The sequence below is a fragment of the Gopherus flavomarginatus genome, chromosome 17, assembly GCF_025201925.1.
Source record: "Gopherus flavomarginatus isolate rGopFla2 chromosome 17, rGopFla2.mat.asm, whole genome shotgun sequence".
In the NCBI taxonomy this organism is placed as follows: Eukaryota; Metazoa; Chordata; order Testudines; family Testudinidae; genus Gopherus; species Gopherus flavomarginatus.
Genome location: NC_066633.1, coordinates 22,851,824 through 22,868,869, shown reverse-complemented (window position 1 = coordinate 22,868,869; position 17,046 = coordinate 22,851,824). Strand labels below are relative to the sequence as shown.

The following is a 17,046-nucleotide window of genomic DNA, read 5'->3' as shown; positions in this document are numbered from 1 at the left end:
GTGCCTAAGAGCAGCCTATATGACATGCTCTTTCTGTTGCCTTCTAGAGCCACCACGGGCGAGCCAGCGGGCTGAACTGGGAAACCAGGAGGCTGAGAACATGGAGCAGCTCAAGGTAGGTGTGCCAGGGCCAGTGCTGCCCTCTCAAGCTGAGCCCAGTGGCTGCAGCACAGCACTAGTGACTCAGGAGCAGGGGCGGGAGAAGACATTCATCTGCACAGTAGCAGGGCTGAGTGAAAGGGCAGAGACCAGTAGGGAGGAGAGGAAAGTCTGGCGTTGCTGAGCAGGGGATTCAGAATGGGACTGTGAAATGAGTGGGCCTGTGATGGTTCTCATACGCAGAGACGAGCCAGAATTACATTTGCTGTATACAACAAAGCACAATGGGCAAGTCTTCATGAGAGAGAGCGTAGTGTGTGTGGCTCTTCTTTGGCAGGTTGTGTCTGAACGCAGCAGGGTTGCTTTTTTTGCATCCAGGAAGGGGGTCTCCCCTCCATTTAGGCCCTGTCCACACTCCAGCATAGAGGCTGATTTTGTAAGCAGTTAGTGACTCTAAACACAATTGGTGTCCTCATGCAGCATGGTCAGTAGCCAGGACCCATGGCAGCTGCAGGCCTAGGCTGCCCCATGGCTCTCTTCTGGCACCTGGGTCAGCCCTCTATTTTGTTGCTGTGTGAACTGGACCCCTGGCCATGTAAGCAGGCTGGTTGGCCCCCCTAATTCCATTCTCTGTGTAGTAGGACATCCCAGGGTGCACTGTTACTGCTGCGGTATGTGCATCTCCTGGGCACTCTGTTCCCTGCTGGGGCCTTAGGAGGATAGGGTCCAAATTTCCCAGAATGCACTGGTGTGTACCTAGCTGGGTGGCGTGGCAGCACCCCACCCCTTGTGACCAGGTCAGATGGGAGAATTGCAGCTGGTTAGAGCGGCTGGAGCTGCAGTGTGGATTGGGCCATGACGGTGAGATCTGTGGGAAACAGGCCATGAGCGACATGCACCCCATGGGGAAGCTACCTGACAATGTGGGGATGTGCCTGTGCTTCCCTGCACGTGTGTTATGGGGTGGTGCTGGAGAGCCCGGAGGCCATGGCGAGGCTTTGCTCTAGCTCGGGGAGAGGAGTGATTCGTTCCAAAGACTTTCAAAGGAGCCAGAGCTGTGTGACTAGACTCGGGGTGGGCAAACTTTTTGGCCTGAGGGCCACACCTGGGTATGGAAATTGTACAGCGGGCCATGAATTCTCATGAAATTGGGAGTTGGGGTGCAGGACGGGGTAAGGGCTCTGGCTGGGGGTGTGGGCTCTGTGGTGGGTCCAGAAATGAGGAGTTCAGTGTGTGAGAGAGGGCTCCGGGATGGGGCAGGGAGTTGAGGTGCAGGGGGGTGAGGGCTCTGGCTGGAGGTCTGGGCTGGATGAGGGTTTGGGGTGCAGGAGGGGCGGTGGTGGGGTCAGGGCTGGGGCAGGAGGTTGGGACGTTGAGGGGGTCAGAGGTGCAGGCTCTGGGGTGCAGGCTCTGGGAGGCGCTTACCTCAAGCAGCTCCCAGAAGCAGAAGCATGTCCCCCCTCCAGCTCCTATGTGGATGCAAGGCCAGGTGGCTCTGCACGCTGGCCCTACCGCCTGCAGCTCCCATTGGCTGTGGTTCCTGGCCAATGGGAGCTATGGGGGCGGCGCTTGGGGCACAGGCAGTGTGTGGAGCCTCTTGGCTGCCCCTACATGTAGGAGGTGAAGAGGGGACAGGCCGCTTCCTCCGGGAGCTATGTGGAGCAAGCCCCTGACCCCGCTCCCCAGTGGGAGCTCGAGGGCTGGATTAAAATGTCTGAAGGGCCGGATGTGGACTCCGGGCCGTAGTTTGCCACCCTGGACTAGACCGTGCTACGCTGCACTGAGAGGGCCCTTCCTGTGGACACCTGCTGATCTATCTGAACATGCTGCGTTTTCACCCTGCGTCTTTCCAGTGGATGTTACGTTAAATCCTTTGCCATCTGAATGGGGCACTTGAGACCGAGGCCTCTGTGATTCATAGGAGAGGCAAGGATGGGAAACAGCAACAGAAACACAGGGCCCACGTCAGAAACTGGGCCCAACCGGCCCTGTGATTGATCTGTGCCAAATTTGCCTCGCTGCTTCCCTCAGCTGCATTCTCAGTTATTTGTTTTAAACCGTAGGGTTGAGCTAGACTGACCAACCTAGCGCCCTTATCCCTCCCTTCCTCTCACATAGGCAGGGTTTACATTCAGCTGGCGCTGGCCGGAGTGAAGCTCCCTCCTGTAAATATTTTCACCCCCCCGGAGCTTTTATTGCATCGTGGGGGGGATGGGGGCTCCAGGAAATACCCTGTAAGAATGAACACCACTGACCTCAAAGATGGCAAACTGGGGGAGGCAGAATGGCAGCCTGTCAGCTCAGTGCAGCCCCAGGCTGGCAGGGCTAGACACTGTCGAGCCAGTTTGGTTAGTGACTTCAAAGCAAGCCCTTTGTGTCCTCTGCTAGTTAAAATCCCTCTCACCCCCAGCCACCAGACCGTGCTGCAGTGACAGTGACTCCGGGGCCTAGGTTTGGTTGGGGTTGGAAGCCTTGCCTCATTTCTGCCCTGTGGAGGAAGCTGAAAGGAGCTTTCTTCATGTTTTGTTTAACTGCATTCTGCAAGGGTTCCCCTGTGACTTGGCATTCCTGGGAGCTGCTGCTGCAGTGTGCAAAGAGGCCATGTCACACAATCCAGCTTTGCACTGTACATCTGACTTGAGTCAGAGTTTTGCTGTGCCTTTAATTCTGAAATTAAACCATGGGTGCCACTGACCTCCAAGCTTTGGGTTGTGCTTCCCCACGCCCCCTGTAAACACAAAGCAGTATTGTGCGGGTGTGTTCTGTGAAAACAAATTCTTCCTTGGTTTCCTAAAGCCGAATCACTTTTCCTCCCGTATCTTTAAACTAGCGTACGGAGTCTTTTTACTGAAGTGAAGCTTGTGCAGCCGAGGCCTGTGAAATGCTGCTTACACGTCCTCAAAGTGTTTGTGAGAACCTTGCAATAACAAAGTGCTCTGTGCCGCTGAAGAATGCAGCAGGAACAAAAGCCACATCAACAGAGAGGGGACTAGGGAATACTGAATAGTTGACAGGAATTTTAATATAAAACTCTCTCTCTTCCTTGTCACTTGGAGTTTTCAGGAAGCCCTCTGTCTTATCGTAAAGCGGCATACAGCGCAGACAGGGGCTTGGGAGGTGAAAGGTGGCTTCCTGCCATTCTTCTCTAGCGCTGGGTTCCCATGGGCGGTCATGCCAGTTTCACTGTGGCTTGTTCCATGCTGTTGTGATACAAGGAGACCAGGATTCCTGCTCCTTTGAGGGATTTAATTTCCATGGGCTAGCGGCACGTTGAGAGCCTGCAATCATGAATCGCTTCAATGGACTCTGCAAGGTGTGCTCAGAGCGGAGATACAGACAGGTCTGTGGAACCTAACCCTAATCCGAATGCAAAGTGAATCCATCTGGGGGGGCATGTCTATTTCAGAGTCTGAGTTAGGCATATGTGTGTGTGTGTGTTCTCCCCCTGCTGCTCTGGCTGTGTGGTGTGTCAGGTTATTTCTCGTGTATTGGTTTGCAAATGCCGTTACAGCAAAGATCGGGGAAATGCTTGACAAGGCGGCTGTGTATAGATGATCTCTGTCTGTGTACGGGCTGATCTGCAGAAGTGTGGATGGTCCCATGGTGGGAACGAGCATTCAGCTTGTGCTAATGGCCTGAGTGTTAGTGCTCTAAGGACCTGGTGTGTCCCGAGGAAGTTCTAAGCTGAGCGGTAGTGTCCAATTTACCGTTCATTAGTGGAGAGGAGGGCACTGCAGACTGTTAAGCAGATTCTTCCTTGTGTTTATCAGGAATGCACTAGGGAGACACTGATGGCTGCTAGGAAAGAGTCTTGCTGAGGTTATAAAGAAAAGTTCCAAGTTCTGTCTGACAGTGTTTTCCATGGCTCTGTCTGTCGCAGGGTATTTTTAATGGTGTAAATGTGGCTGTGTAGATGAAGCTGCCTTGGCATTTCTGACACCAGCTCCCCATTGCTCTGCAGTGGGGTCATGGCTCACTCCCAGGCATACTAGGGTCCCAGCCCCTTTGTTGAGTTCTCCTGTTTACCCTAGTTCTGAGGCTAGGGCTGGGACTGCGGGGTCGGGTATATGTGGCACTGCACTCCCTTCAGTGCAGTGAATTAGTTTCACAATGTAGATACGAAGAAGACAGAGCAGAAGCAGTCTCCTTGGTTAAACATGCCCCATCCAGTCTCTGGGCTGGACAAAGGCAACTCCACTCCGCTCTGCATGTGGAAATGGTTTACTGTGACTCTCGTCTTGGGCCATGTTAATTCTTGGTCTCCCAAAACCATTGAAATCTGCCCTGGCTCCTCCCTCCACACCAGGGGTGTAGAGTTCTGATAACTCGGTGCCCTCTAGGGTGCTGAAGTCACATGCCATCTCTGCACCCACCTTCCCTGTCTGGGTTCACACTTCCCAGCCCATGTCTGCAGGGGCAGAAACACAGCATTGGTGCCAGCTGGGAGCTGTATCCCAGAGCCCGAGCTCCAGTGTTTTGATCACTCCATCGTGAAGAGCAGAGCTGGGTTCCCTTATCAGTAACGAAGATCTGGGCTCAGCTGCTGGTTCTCTTGATGCTGCATGAGCAGATCTGACGCCAGCTCACGCTCCTGTTGCCGGGCTGGCTCTTCAGGGCCAGCAGGAGAAATAACATGTCTCTGCGAGGGAAAGCTGCAGATCTGACATGCAGACCCTGAAGACAGAGTAAGACGGTGCTCTTTTCACCCTGTCCCTTTGTGTCACCATCCCCACGTTTGAATGGGCTAGTGACATAAACCCCCTTCTCCCTTCAGGGCTAAGAGTGTCTCTGTCAGTGGTCAAGGGGCAGAGGTGGGGATGGGGAGCCAGTGCTGGGGTTCTGTGGCGTGGGGCTGTCCCAAAGAGCTGCTCACCGACCTCTGGTCATGACTCCCAGGCCTAGAAACCCCCTCTGCTCCTCTGGTCCTGTGTTAGAGCTACATGTAGAGAAAAGTCAAAACTGCAGAGCCACCACCAGCATTTTGGCCTGTTTGTGACCGACCAACCCCCAAAGCTACCCGTGGTGGTGGGACTGGGCGTGCTCTTGATGATGGCAGTGGAAGGAAGTTTGGGTTCGGAAGCCCACTGCCATGCTAGGGAAATGCTGGGAGACAGGGTGTGGAGCTCGGCAACCGGATACTATTGTGATTTCATCTTCGCTTTATTAGAGCAAAAGATAGAAAGAGGCTTGGATTAAATTCTTCTCAGCCAGGATCTGTGGTTGCTTATACTGGGTCCCTCAATGGGATCCATCCTTCTGGCTGTTTATTTCCAGAAATCATATGGGTCAGTTGGTTCCCCCCACCCTCCTTCTTTTCAGTCAACCAGGAAATGTGACAAACTTCTCTGAAATAACATTTATAGGAACTGTGACTCTGCCTTCAACAAATGAACTTCACTCTGTTCACGAGAGCTCATAGCCTCCAGGGGCAGCGTGACGAGGGGAGCCTTTAGCTTGTTCCCTGAATGCTGATGGAAAAACCCCATTAACCCTCCATCCCTTCCCTTCAGAACTCCTTTCAGCCGTATCCTACTTAATGAAAATACTTTAGCACAAAATTATGTGTGAGGCTTTCGGAGCGTCTTCATTCCAACTGCTTTACAAATATTGATATACTAAGTCTTGCCACAATCCTGCAAGGTAGGGAAACGTCATTATTTATATATTACATAAGGGAAACCGAGGCACAGAGAGTCGCTCAAAGAAGTCACACTGGAAGTCTTTGTCAAAGCCAGGAATAAAATCATATCTCCTGGTTCCCAATCTTATCCTTTAACACATCCTTCATCGCACCTCTAGAAGACTCCATTGGTTATCAAGAGAAATTCAGGGGTGGAGAATTGTGTTATCTGCCTGTAGTACAGGATACACAGCTCACCTGCTCACAGATTGCAATGCCAAATTTTATGTGATTTGTAAATGCCCTTTTAAATGCCCTTGGCTGCAGTCCAGCATCAGATGTGTCAGCTATGTCCTGGCCGTCTGCAGTAGTTTATGTCCTCCTACAAAGGGAGGACTTTTATACTGACAGCTGTTTGTTGTCTCTGAACAGTCCATCCATCCCTCTCCAGTTGGCTGTATAGACGCTGTTTTAATGTAGGCATAAAAGTCCTGAGGCTATGCATGAGCAGAGTGCTGGGTTCGTAGTGGTCACACACAGTAGCTGCCTTCCTGTGTAACAGGATGACTCTGATGTCTGTTTTCAGATTACAATCCCTCGAGGAAGGGATGGGTTTGGCTTCACAATCTGCTGCGACTCTCCAGTCCGTGTGCAGGCTGTAGACTCTGGTAAGAGAACAACCCATTTTTATACATCTTTTATTGTTGGACTGATCTGAAAGGGACTCCCCGGCCCCCTTTGCTTCCCTGTGTTTGATCCTGTCTTAGGAGCCTCTCAAACCTCACAGAATTTTCCTTTTCTCTTGAACAGTTTCTTTTAAATGTCCCCTTTTTGCCTCTAATGAGGCCAGAGGCCAGCATGGCTGTCTCATTACAGCACTGTCTGTGCTCAGCGCTGTATGCTCAGCAAGAAGGCATTTCGGTGTGACTGCTGGGCACAGGGCAGCGGTGGGGACTCCTGTGCCATTTCTTGGTGTTTGACACAAAAATGGTGGCAACTAGTTTTTTCCTAATTGCTCATCGAGTGAGTAAAATTTGATTATGTAACGAGTGCTCCAGATAGCCAGATATTGGGAGAGAGCATTAATGGCTTGGTCTAAAGCCCATGGAAATCACTAGGAGCCTTGCTATTGACTTCAGTTGGCTTTGTATCAGTCCCTTCAGTTCCACAGCAAAAGTCAGGAAATGCAAACGTTAAGTGGAAAAGCCACCTTAACTCTGCCCCTTGTGCTTATGCCTCACAATACAGTGTTTAATGCTGGGATCCCATGCAGGTTCTCAAATAGGACAATATACCATTTGTGCTATGTGTGGCATTCTGCAGTGTTTTGGTGTCAGTCTAATATATATACTAGCAGTGGCTGAGAAAGGTTCCCCCCCGCCCCCGCATAAAACATTTAGACAAAAACTATTTTATATGTTTTTGTTGACATATTTCGACAGAATTTTTCATTTTTTTGCCAGGAAAAAAAAAACTCTCAACAAAACCATGAACACTGAAAATTGTTTGGTTTTCAACAACTGAAAAATTTCAGTAGGTCAGGTAAAATGTTTTGGCTTTACTGAAAATGTTTGCCAAACAGGCCAAAATATTACACATTTCAGTTGTCCAAAACTGACAACATTTCACAAACCGTGGGATTTTAAAACGGATGCACTTTGGGTTCTTTTTAGTTGCGGTCTTATTGTTGAGCATTTATGGGATGTGTTTTCAAGCTTTTCTCCAGAATCATCAGGGTGAGAAATGGATTTGTCTCTCCCACAAAACTGACCTGGAAATCTAGTTTGCTATCCTGTACCTGCCTACTGAGGTAATGAGGAACCCAAATCTCATCTGCTTTTCCCGCTTGTGAGTAATTGGGTCCTTGGTGTGCCTGAGGAAGTGAAAGCGCATCGCTGCCCCAATCTCAGGCCAGGGACAGTCTCCTGCAGCTGGGATGCAGCTTGCATCTCCTCCATGACACGGCTCAGCAGGGGGGCTGCAGGAGCTGTGTAAATCCAGATCCCGAGGTGCACTCCTTGCTGCATGCTGGTCTCTGCAGGGCTGTCAAGATTCCTTCCCCACTCTGAACTCTAGGGTACAGATGTAGGGACCTGCATGAGAACCTCTAAGCTTAATTACCAGCTTAGATCAGTTTTACGGCCATCGCCCAAATCCTTTAAGAGTTATTTGGGAAACTCTGTCTACCTCCCAGTAGCCTTGAGAGACTTCTCCACCAAGTTCCTGATGGACACAGATCCAAACCCCTGGATCTTAAAACAAGGATAAATTAACCATTCCCCCTCCTTTTCCCCCACCAATTCCTGGTGAGTGCAGATCCAATCCCCTTACATCTTAAAACAAGGAAAAATCAATCAGGTTCTTAAAAAGAAGGCTTTTAATTAAAGAAAGAAAGGTAAAAATCATCTCTGTAAAATCAGGATGGAAAATAACTTTACAGGGTAATCAGATTAATAGAGCCCAGAGGACCCCCTCTAGGCTTAGGTTCAAAGTTACAGCAAACAGAGGTAAAATCCTCTTAGCCAAAAGGAACATTTACAAGTTGAGAAAATAAAGATAAAACTAACACGTCTTGCCTGGCTGTTACTTACAAGTTTGAAATATGAGAGACTTGTTCAGAAAGATTTGGAGAGCATGGAGTGATGTCTGGTCCCTCTTAGTCCCAAGAGCGAACAACACCCAAAACAAAGAGCACACAAACAAAAGCCTTCCCCCTCCCCCAGGATTTGAAAGTATCTTGTCCCCTTATTGGTCTTTTGGGTCAGGTGTCAGCCAGGTTACCTGAGCTTCTTAACCCTTTACAGGTAAAAGGATTTTGGTGCCTCTGGCCAGGAGGGATTTTATAGTATTGTACACAGGAGGGCTGTTCCCTTCCCTTTATAGTTATGACAAAGGCTGATATGGAGACTGGAGCACTGGGGGTTCAGAGGCACCCCAAATGAGTGCTCTGCCTGTGGTCCCCACCCTAGTGCAGGCATGAGATGGTGCTGAGGGCATGCTGCTGGCGCTCCCAGTCACAGGGGAGTTCCCCCCGCGAGAAGAGCCATTCCTGTCCCGGCTGGGGAAAGCTGGCAAAAAACGATGACTGCTTCTGATGGAAATAATCAACACCTGCTTGTGAGAAGCTAACCTGCCAGCCCACCCTGAGGAATGCCATAGGCCACAAATAATCAGGAAGCCAACACTTGATGCAGGAAACCACCTGGCACTGCCCCACCTGTAACTTCCCATTCCTTGGCAAAGTAACTGAGAAGCTAGCAGCAGCCATGCTTCAACAGCAAGTCTGCTGCATCCTGATGCTTTGTCATTGGGCGTCAGGACAGGGACAGCCACACTGGCGCTAAAGAGAGGCTGTTCTCCTGGCCTTGGGTGTAGGTCCCATGTTGGTGCTTCCATGTTGTGACTTCCCTGCAGCTTTCAAACCAGTTACCACAATGGTCCGGTCAGTGTGGGGTGCAAATCCAGACCAGTGCATGGTTGTGTAATCACCTGCCCTGTAACCCTGGGCACCTCACAGTGCTTTGTTGCTGTAGCTCTCAGACTGGGCTACTCTCAGCCAAGCTAGCCTGCAAGTCACCCCCTGACTGTCCATGTGCTAGACAGCCCTGGTTCAGCAGCTCTGACCTCTGTCTACAGCCCCACAGCGACTTCCACCAGCCTTGGTTACATCTGGCAGGGAGACCCTCACGCACTCCGAGTCCCGAATTTGCCCACGGCCACATGCCCTGGGCAGATCAGAGCTTTAATATGGCTTAATTGTTCCTCTAAAGAGACAAAACCACATCACAGCTTATGAACCTAATTGGGGTGAACACAGTGCTGTTGGTTTATAGTAAAATAAAATATTATTAATAATTAGCCGTAGGTTAAGTGCTACTAAGTAAAAGAATAAAGTCAGAAAAGGTAACAAGCAAATACAAGTAAAAACATGCATCTAAGAGTCTAAAACTTCACCTAGCAAGATACAGGCTTTGTTCTCTCACCTGTCGTTCTTCTTCCCTGCCATGGCTGACTTTCTCTCAGTCAGGACCTTCCACAAAAGCACCAGGGGCTGGTTTCCCTTGTCATCTTAGGTGAATCATCTCTTTCTAAGCAGGTTTCTCACCTGCATTCAGTTCCAGAGACTTCAGGCCCCCCCTCCCCTCTTGGTTGAAGGACCAATCTTTCTCAGAGCTCTAGCCTCTCATGTTTCTCTAGTGATGGCTGCCTTCTCTCCCAACTTATATCTCCCAAAGGTCAATGACCTCGTGCTGTTCTTCCCTTCCTGTGGGCTTCTCATCCCCCATATGATTTCGCTATAAATGAGGCTTCCATTGTTTGAGTCCATGATGCTTGATTTACATAGGAGACAAGTAAGTAGCTGTGTCTGGGCAGACTGGGCAGCAGAATCTCAATGAGCATCCATAATTCCTCCCCTAGTATCAATACAGCCATTTTACCACCAGCGTGCTACAGGCATACATAAAAGACCTTCCATGATGCACTAATATTGTATTCAATGAGTTGATTCAATTGCTTATTATTTGAGATTTAGACTCCCCTGTCTTTAGAGCTCCGATAAAGTGTCTCTGCCTGGGGCCTAGCCAGGCAGTCTCTTCCTCACACTTGTTAGCTGGAGAGCTTTGTTTAGCTGGTATATCAATACATTCTCATTGTCTTTCAAGGTATTTGGGAAGTAACTGCCCAGTGGAGAAAGCTTGGGACTTTGTTTAGAGTGCACTAACTCCTGGGTGACTGGCAAACACATTTTAAGAATTATAATTTCAGTTTATGTCCGTAACTTTGCATCAGTTGCTTGCACCTGTATGACATGATGCTGTGAATACCCAGTGAGTGATGTGCTTTCCCGTGACAGATCACATGACACCTCCTAGCTACAGATGATAACAATAGTGAGTTGGGATCAGGTCAGCTGATATCAGGGGGCCCTTTGCCCTCTGCCCTCGAGCTCTTCAGAATGTCCCAGGCTGCTAACCTGCCTGTATGACATAGTGGGACGGATGGCATTGCACTACAGTGGCTCCACTTATTGCTCCAACAGCCCCAGAGAATGGAAATGGGCAACTGCTCCTCTTCTACAACCCCCCCCCCCCCCGCGCAGGTCTCCCAGAGTAGCCAAGGGCAGCTGGTACAAACTCCATCCGGGCAAGTCCAGAGTGGTGGGGGTTGGAAAGGAGAAGTGCTTAGTCCTGGCTGACTTGCCGTCCTCCCCTTCCATTGAGAACATCTGCCTCCATTCATCCAAGTAGTATGGAACCACGGTGCCCTGTTTGACTCAGCCGGAGTCTAAGAGAGAAGGTGGTGTCAGTGCATCGTCCACTTCCAGCTGGTGGTCATTCCAATATTTAGATCCACCAAGCTAGCCACAAAACAGCTTCTATAATACCTTACTGGTTATCCAGGAGCCAAAACACAGTTCCCTTAAAGCAACCCATCCTTGGGCTTCCACCCAGACACCCAAGTCAAATATGAGGAGGATTACGGAAAATCTTATTCATCATTTAAGAAAGTTCTATCAATCCCAAAAGATTGGGCACATTACCCACCAGGTCAATGAATATTTCAGATCTTACCCAATACATGTGTACAGCCAATTCCTATTAACTAAATTAAAATTTATTTAAAAAGGAAAGAGAGAGAGTATTGGTTAAAAGATCACTATACATGCAGATATGAATACAGTTTTGAGGTCAGTTTTATAGTAGAGATGGGAGATTTAGTATTGCAAAGAGTTTTTGGATCAGGCTTGAAGCAGTGATGAAATAAACTGCTGGCTTGTTAAGTTGGTTGCTCCCAAATAATTGGAAAGTCCTCAGTTCCTTGGATAGATGCTCCCATTAGTATACGTCCATAGTCCAGAGGTTTGAGCAGGAAAGTGGCAAAATGGAGGTGTTTCCAGGGCCTTGTATAGCTTCTGCCATGTGGAGGGAAACCCATTGTTCTAGTGTGTGGAAAATTACAGGTAAGATGGAGTTTGGAGTCATATAGGCAAGTCACATGTCCATGCCTGCTTTGCTTTGTCATGGGGGAGGGATAGTTCAGTGGTTTGAGCATTGGCATGCTAAACCCAGGGTTGTGAGTTCAGTCATGGAGGGGGCCATTTAGGGATCTCAGACAAAAATCTGTCTGGGGATTGGTCCTGCTTTGAGCAGAGAGTTGGACTAGATACCTCCTGAGGTTCCTTCCAACCTTGATATTCTATAGCAGAGGCTATTACCTGTACTCTAGTTAGAACATTCATATGAAAGTCTATCAGGTGTGGATAGGCTTCTTCCATGATTCATTGTGTTTGCTGATGAGCAATTAACAATATGCTGGCCAGACTGGATGCAAATTGCCCTGTGGGTGCTATCACAGGAGCAGACACATTTGAGATACAGATACATGGTCAATATTCATAACTTCAGATACAAAAATGATACCTGCATACAAACAGGATAATCATATTCAGCAAACTGTAACTTCTCCATTGGTGCCTTACTTGACACAATTTGTACAAGATTTGTTGCAATTATAGAACAGTGGTAGCAACAAAGATCTACATGGTTACCTTTAATCAATGTCACAGGTTGGAACTGTAGTGAGACTGTAGGATGTATATTTTACAGGGGCGTGGTGTTTGACTTAAACAGGCATCCATAAATGACACTAACCTCATGGTATGCTTCATCCCTAGTTGGGCCTGTTGCACACACAGTTCAGGCTAGCAATGACTGTCAGTTATTACAATCTGGTGGCTTGGTCTGGCTTCTATGTTTAAGAGATTGAAGGTCTCAGAAAAGTTCCTAGTGGACATATATTTTTATCACATCAGCAAGCACTGCCATTGACATTATTAACTCTCATTGGGAGTGGCCGAGAGAGGAACCAGTAGGTCAGACTCGATGCTCACAGGGTGAGAACAGAATCTGGGCAGTAGAGAGGGAAGGGATGGGGTCAGTACGGGATCTGGGTGGTTTGGAGGGTAGGGACGTGGTCAGTATGGAATGTGGGTGGTAGGGAGGGAAGGCATGGGGTCAGTATGGGATCCTGGTGGTTCGGAGGGAAGGGATGTGGTTAGTACAGGATCTGGGCATTTGGGAGGGAAGGGACAGGATGAAAATGGGATCCAAGCGGTAGGAAAGGAAGGTACGGAGGGAATGCAGGATCCGGGCGGTAGGGAGGGAAGGGACGGGGTGACTACGGGATCCGGGTGGTAGGGAGGGAAGGTACGGGGTGAGTATGGGATCTGGGAGGTAGGGAGGGAAGGAATGGGATGAGTACGTGATCCAGACAGTAGGGAGGGAAGGTACGGGGTAAGTATGGGATCCGGGCGTTAGGGAGGGAAGTGATGGGGTCCTTAGAAGATCCAGGCAGTAGAGAGGGAAGGGATGGGATGAGTATGTGATCCGGGCAGTAGAGAGGGAAGGGATGGGATGAGTATGTGATCCGGGTGGTAGGGAGGGAAGGTATGGGGTGAATACGGGATCTGGGAGGTAGGAAGGGAAGGGATGGGATGAGTATGGGATCCGGGCAGTAGGGAGGGAAGGTACAGGGTGAGTACGGGATCCGGGTGATAGGGAGGGAAGTGACGGGGTCCTTAGAAGATCCGGGCAGTAGAGAGGGAAGGGATGGGATGAGTATGTGATCTGGGCGGTAGGGAGGGGGATCTGGGGCGAAGGAGCGAATGCCCCAGATGCAAAGCTGACCCCTGTACCTGTGTTCATCCCCTGCCAGGGGCACTGTCGCTGCGCTTGGCTCTGTCCTGGGGCAGATTGTTGGCACGGCTCCTTCTCTCCATTAGGTGGCCCAGCGGAGAAGGCCGGCCTGCAGCAGCTGGACACCGTGGTGCAGCTGAACCAGCAGCCTGTGGAGCACTGGAAATGCGTGGAGTTGGCACATGAAATCCGGTGACTGTTCACACTGCAGTACCCGTCGGGCTGGGAGTGGGCCGCCACATGGGATACAGAAAACGGGGCCCCGGGGCGATCCTGAGCCCCAAGAGCTGGCCAGCTGAAGTGTGCACTGAGCTGGCGGGCAGGTTTCCCTGCACAGCCACCTCAGGGGTGGAGTGATCCCAGGAAAACCTGGACAGGCGGTACCCCCAGACTGGGCTGAGGCGGGAGCCTTCGTATGGGGCCCATGTGCTGCAGAGGGGAGTGGCAGGTGGAGAGCGGGCCCAGCTGAGTGTTGCAGATTTGTGGGACTGCCTGGGGGAGGGAGGGGGTACCAGTGTTTCTGTGTGGAGTGAGTGGGGCTCGGGGGGAGCTGGAGGGGAGAGGAGGAGATAGAGCCTCAGAGGGGCAGAGGGGTTTGGGGAGGGAGGGTCTCAGAGGAGGTGCAGGGGGCTGGGAAAGGGAGTTGGGGAGGGGGAGGAGAAGTCTCTGATTAGGGGTGTGAGGGAGGGGAGGCAAGAGTCTCTCGAGTGGAGCAGGAGGCTGGAAGGGAGAGGGTCTGAGGGGGTGCAGGGAGCTGGGAGGGGGAGTCCATTAAGCAGAGAAGGGGGGGGAGGTGTCCCTGAGGTGGGGCAGGTGAAGGGAGGGGCAGTCTGGGGTGGGGGAGGGAAGCGAGAGGGATTCTTGGGTGGAGATGGTAAGGGAAGGGAGAGGGAATCTGTGGAGGAGGGAAGTGAAGGGAGAGAGACCCTCGGGGTGTGGGGGAGGGAAGGGAGAGGGACTCGGGACAGGAGGATGGGAAGTGAAGGGAGAGGGACTCTTGGGGTGGGGGAGAAGGGAAGAGAGAGGGAATCTGAGAGGGAGAGAAGTGATGGGAGAGGAAGTCGGGAGGAGGGAAGTGAAGGGAGAGGGACTCTCGAGGTGAGGGGAAGGGAAGGGAGAGAGACTCAGGGCAGGAGAGTGGGAAGAGAAGAGAGAGGGAATCTTGGGGTGGGGGGGAAGGGAAGGGAGAGGGAATCTGGGGGGGAGGGAAGTGAAGGGAGAGGGACTTTCAGAGTGTGGGGGAAGGGAAGGGAGAGAGACTCTCCGGGTGGGGGGAAGGGAAGGGAGAGGAAGTCGGGGGGAGGGAAGTGAAGGGAGAGGGACTCTCGAGGTGGGGGGAAGGGAAGGGAGAGGGAGTCGGGGAGAGGGAAGTGAAGGGAGAGGGACTCTCGGGGTGGGGGGAAGGGAAGGGACAGGGACTCACGAGGTGGGGGGAAGGGAAGGGAGAGGGAGTCGGGGGGAGGGAAGTGAAGGGAGAGGGACTCTCGGGGTGGGGGGAAGGGAAGGGAGAGGGAGTCGGGGGCGAGGGAAGTGAAGAGAGAGGGACTCTTGGGGTGGGGAGGAAGGCAAGGGAGAGGGACTCTCTGGTGGTGGGGGATGTCTGTGTGGCTCTGAAGTTGCGTGGCTTGGGGCACTCTGTGGCTAGTGTCGCCTGCCAAGCGTGTTGTTTGCTGTGCTGGAGCTGGGCTTGCCCATGGGGCTGGCTCTGAGCTGCATTCGTCTGACCCTTCCCCACGGTGTCTCTTTCAGGAACTGTCCCAGTGAGATCATCCTGCTGGTGTGGAGGATTGTGCCGCAGATCAAGCCGGGCCTTGAAGGCATGATACGGAGGTCGTCCTGCAAATCTACCTATGACCTCCAGTCGCCTCCAAACAAGCGGGAGAAAAACAGCACGGTGCCCTCGCGCCCCGAGCAGCGCCAGAGCTGCCACATTGTGTACGATGGCAGCGACAGGCTGGTGCTGAACAACTGGGCGCGATACACGGAGGTTGGGAAGCGGAGCCAGCACACGATGCCACCTTTGTCCCGGGCATCCTCTGACGGGGACAAGAACTACATCCTCTTAGCCCCTCTGAATCCTGGGAGTCAGGTACGGCCCCCCTCCAGCACTAGCAACGCCTGTCCTTGGGCACTGGTTGAGCCCCTCACGCTGGCCAGGCCTTCGCCTCTTGACAGGGCCATGTCTGGACCAGCTCGCCAGTCAGCCCTGCCTCCAGGGAACACCTATCCTAAGCCACCTTCACCTGAAGGGGGATCAGCCAAAGCCGAGGCCCCAGGCCATGTGCAGGGCTCTGCTGATCCCTAGATCCAGTGCTTCCTTGGCTGTGACATGCTCTGGCTTTCCGGAGCTGCTGGGCCCAGGGCTGCACTGGAGGGCTTCAGGAGTAGCCACTCTGAGCTCACCTGAGTCAGCAAGGAGGGTCCTTTCAGGAGGAGTGGGGTACAGATTGAGGAGCTGCCAGAAATGAGGTGTTCAAAGCTCTTTGGTCCTCCAAGGGCAGCACTGAGCTCTGAGTGCTCATGGGCTTTGACTCCTCACAGCTCCAGCTAGCCTGTGATCCTGCCTCCAGCCTCAGCCTCTCTGATGCTCCTAGGCAGGCCCTCTTCCGCCCCAGCCTGCATCGGCACAAGCTGGACTTCATGCATGGAGCAGACACTGCTTCTTGCTGTATCTTGGTGTCTGCAGATGCCCTGGCTTTGGCCGTTTGCAAGGAGCAGGCAATCAGCCCACAGCTGTGGGGTCCCTGGCTCCTGGTCCTGTGCACCAAGAAATGTCACAGTGGCATGATGCAAACTGACCCCAACGAGCCCCTTCCGCCCCCCAAGATGTCACTGAGGACAACTGTTGTATCTGTGACTGCTGGGTACGGTGTGGTTAGCTAGGAGGGGAAGGGAAGGGAACAGTACAGCCCTGTGGGGTTAGTCTAGGCTGCTGCCTGTCTGAAGTGATGCCTCCCCAGCCCACCCAGCCACAGGGGAAGGGGAAGCGTTTGTGGTCTTTGCTTATTTTCAGCACAGTAAATTAGGCTTCCAAGCTAGTGCTGTCCCCCAAAGGCCTCTTCCCAGCCCCGGCAGCACTCACCATTGTACGGTGTGTGCTGATACTGTCCTGCTAAGGGGCATGGCAGCTGGCTGTGCTGAACCTGTTTATCAGCAGGGTTGTGCCAAGTGCTGGGGGAAACCGGGAGGCTTTCCAGTGGGTAGGACACAGGGCTGGAGTTGTTGCCATCAGTGCAATATGCCTCCCTCTGCGAAGTGCTTGGGGATGTCTGGAATTCGAGTGCTGAGGGTTGCTGGTGTGCAGGAGCTGCAGGGAGTAACCGTGTCCTGCCTGCTCTGTGTCTTCCAGCTGCTGAGGCCGGTGTATCAGGAGCACAGTGCCGCTGTGGGTAAGTGTCCATTCCTAACAGCCCACGGCTTGGCAGACTCAGGAACTTTGCTGCCTAGGCAGTTGCTGTGGCGCCCCCCTCAGCGGAGGGGGCACTAGCCTGGGAGGGAAGCTGGGCTGGGTTCCCCTTGGCTATGAACTTGTGCAGTCACTAAGCTGCACCAGCCCTGGCTAACAGAGCCAGCCTGAGGCCCCAGGAGGGAAAGCCTCTGGCTTTGTGCTTTGCGAGGACCTAAGCCTGG

At 52.0% G+C, this 17,046-nt stretch overlaps 1 protein-coding gene across 3 annotated transcripts in view; it reads left to right on the top strand.

The window, feature by feature from the left end:
• Positions 1-17,046, top strand: part of RGS3 (regulator of G protein signaling 3) — a 212,264-nt gene that overhangs the window by 47,642 nt on the left and 147,576 nt on the right. For 2 of the 3 annotated variants that reach the window (XM_050926322.1, XM_050926323.1), the window contains 5 exons: positions 48-115; positions 6,306-6,387; positions 13,503-13,608; positions 15,166-15,505; positions 16,766-16,805. In XM_050926322.1, coding sequence (XP_050782279.1) covers positions 48-115; positions 6,306-6,387; positions 13,503-13,608; positions 15,166-15,505; positions 16,766-16,805 — 636 coding nt within the window. Of the gene's footprint in view, positions 1-47; positions 116-3,249; positions 3,440-6,305; positions 6,388-13,502; positions 13,609-15,165; positions 15,506-16,765; positions 16,806-17,046 lie in introns of those variants that run through there. The other variant, XM_050926324.1, reaches the window with a different exon arrangement.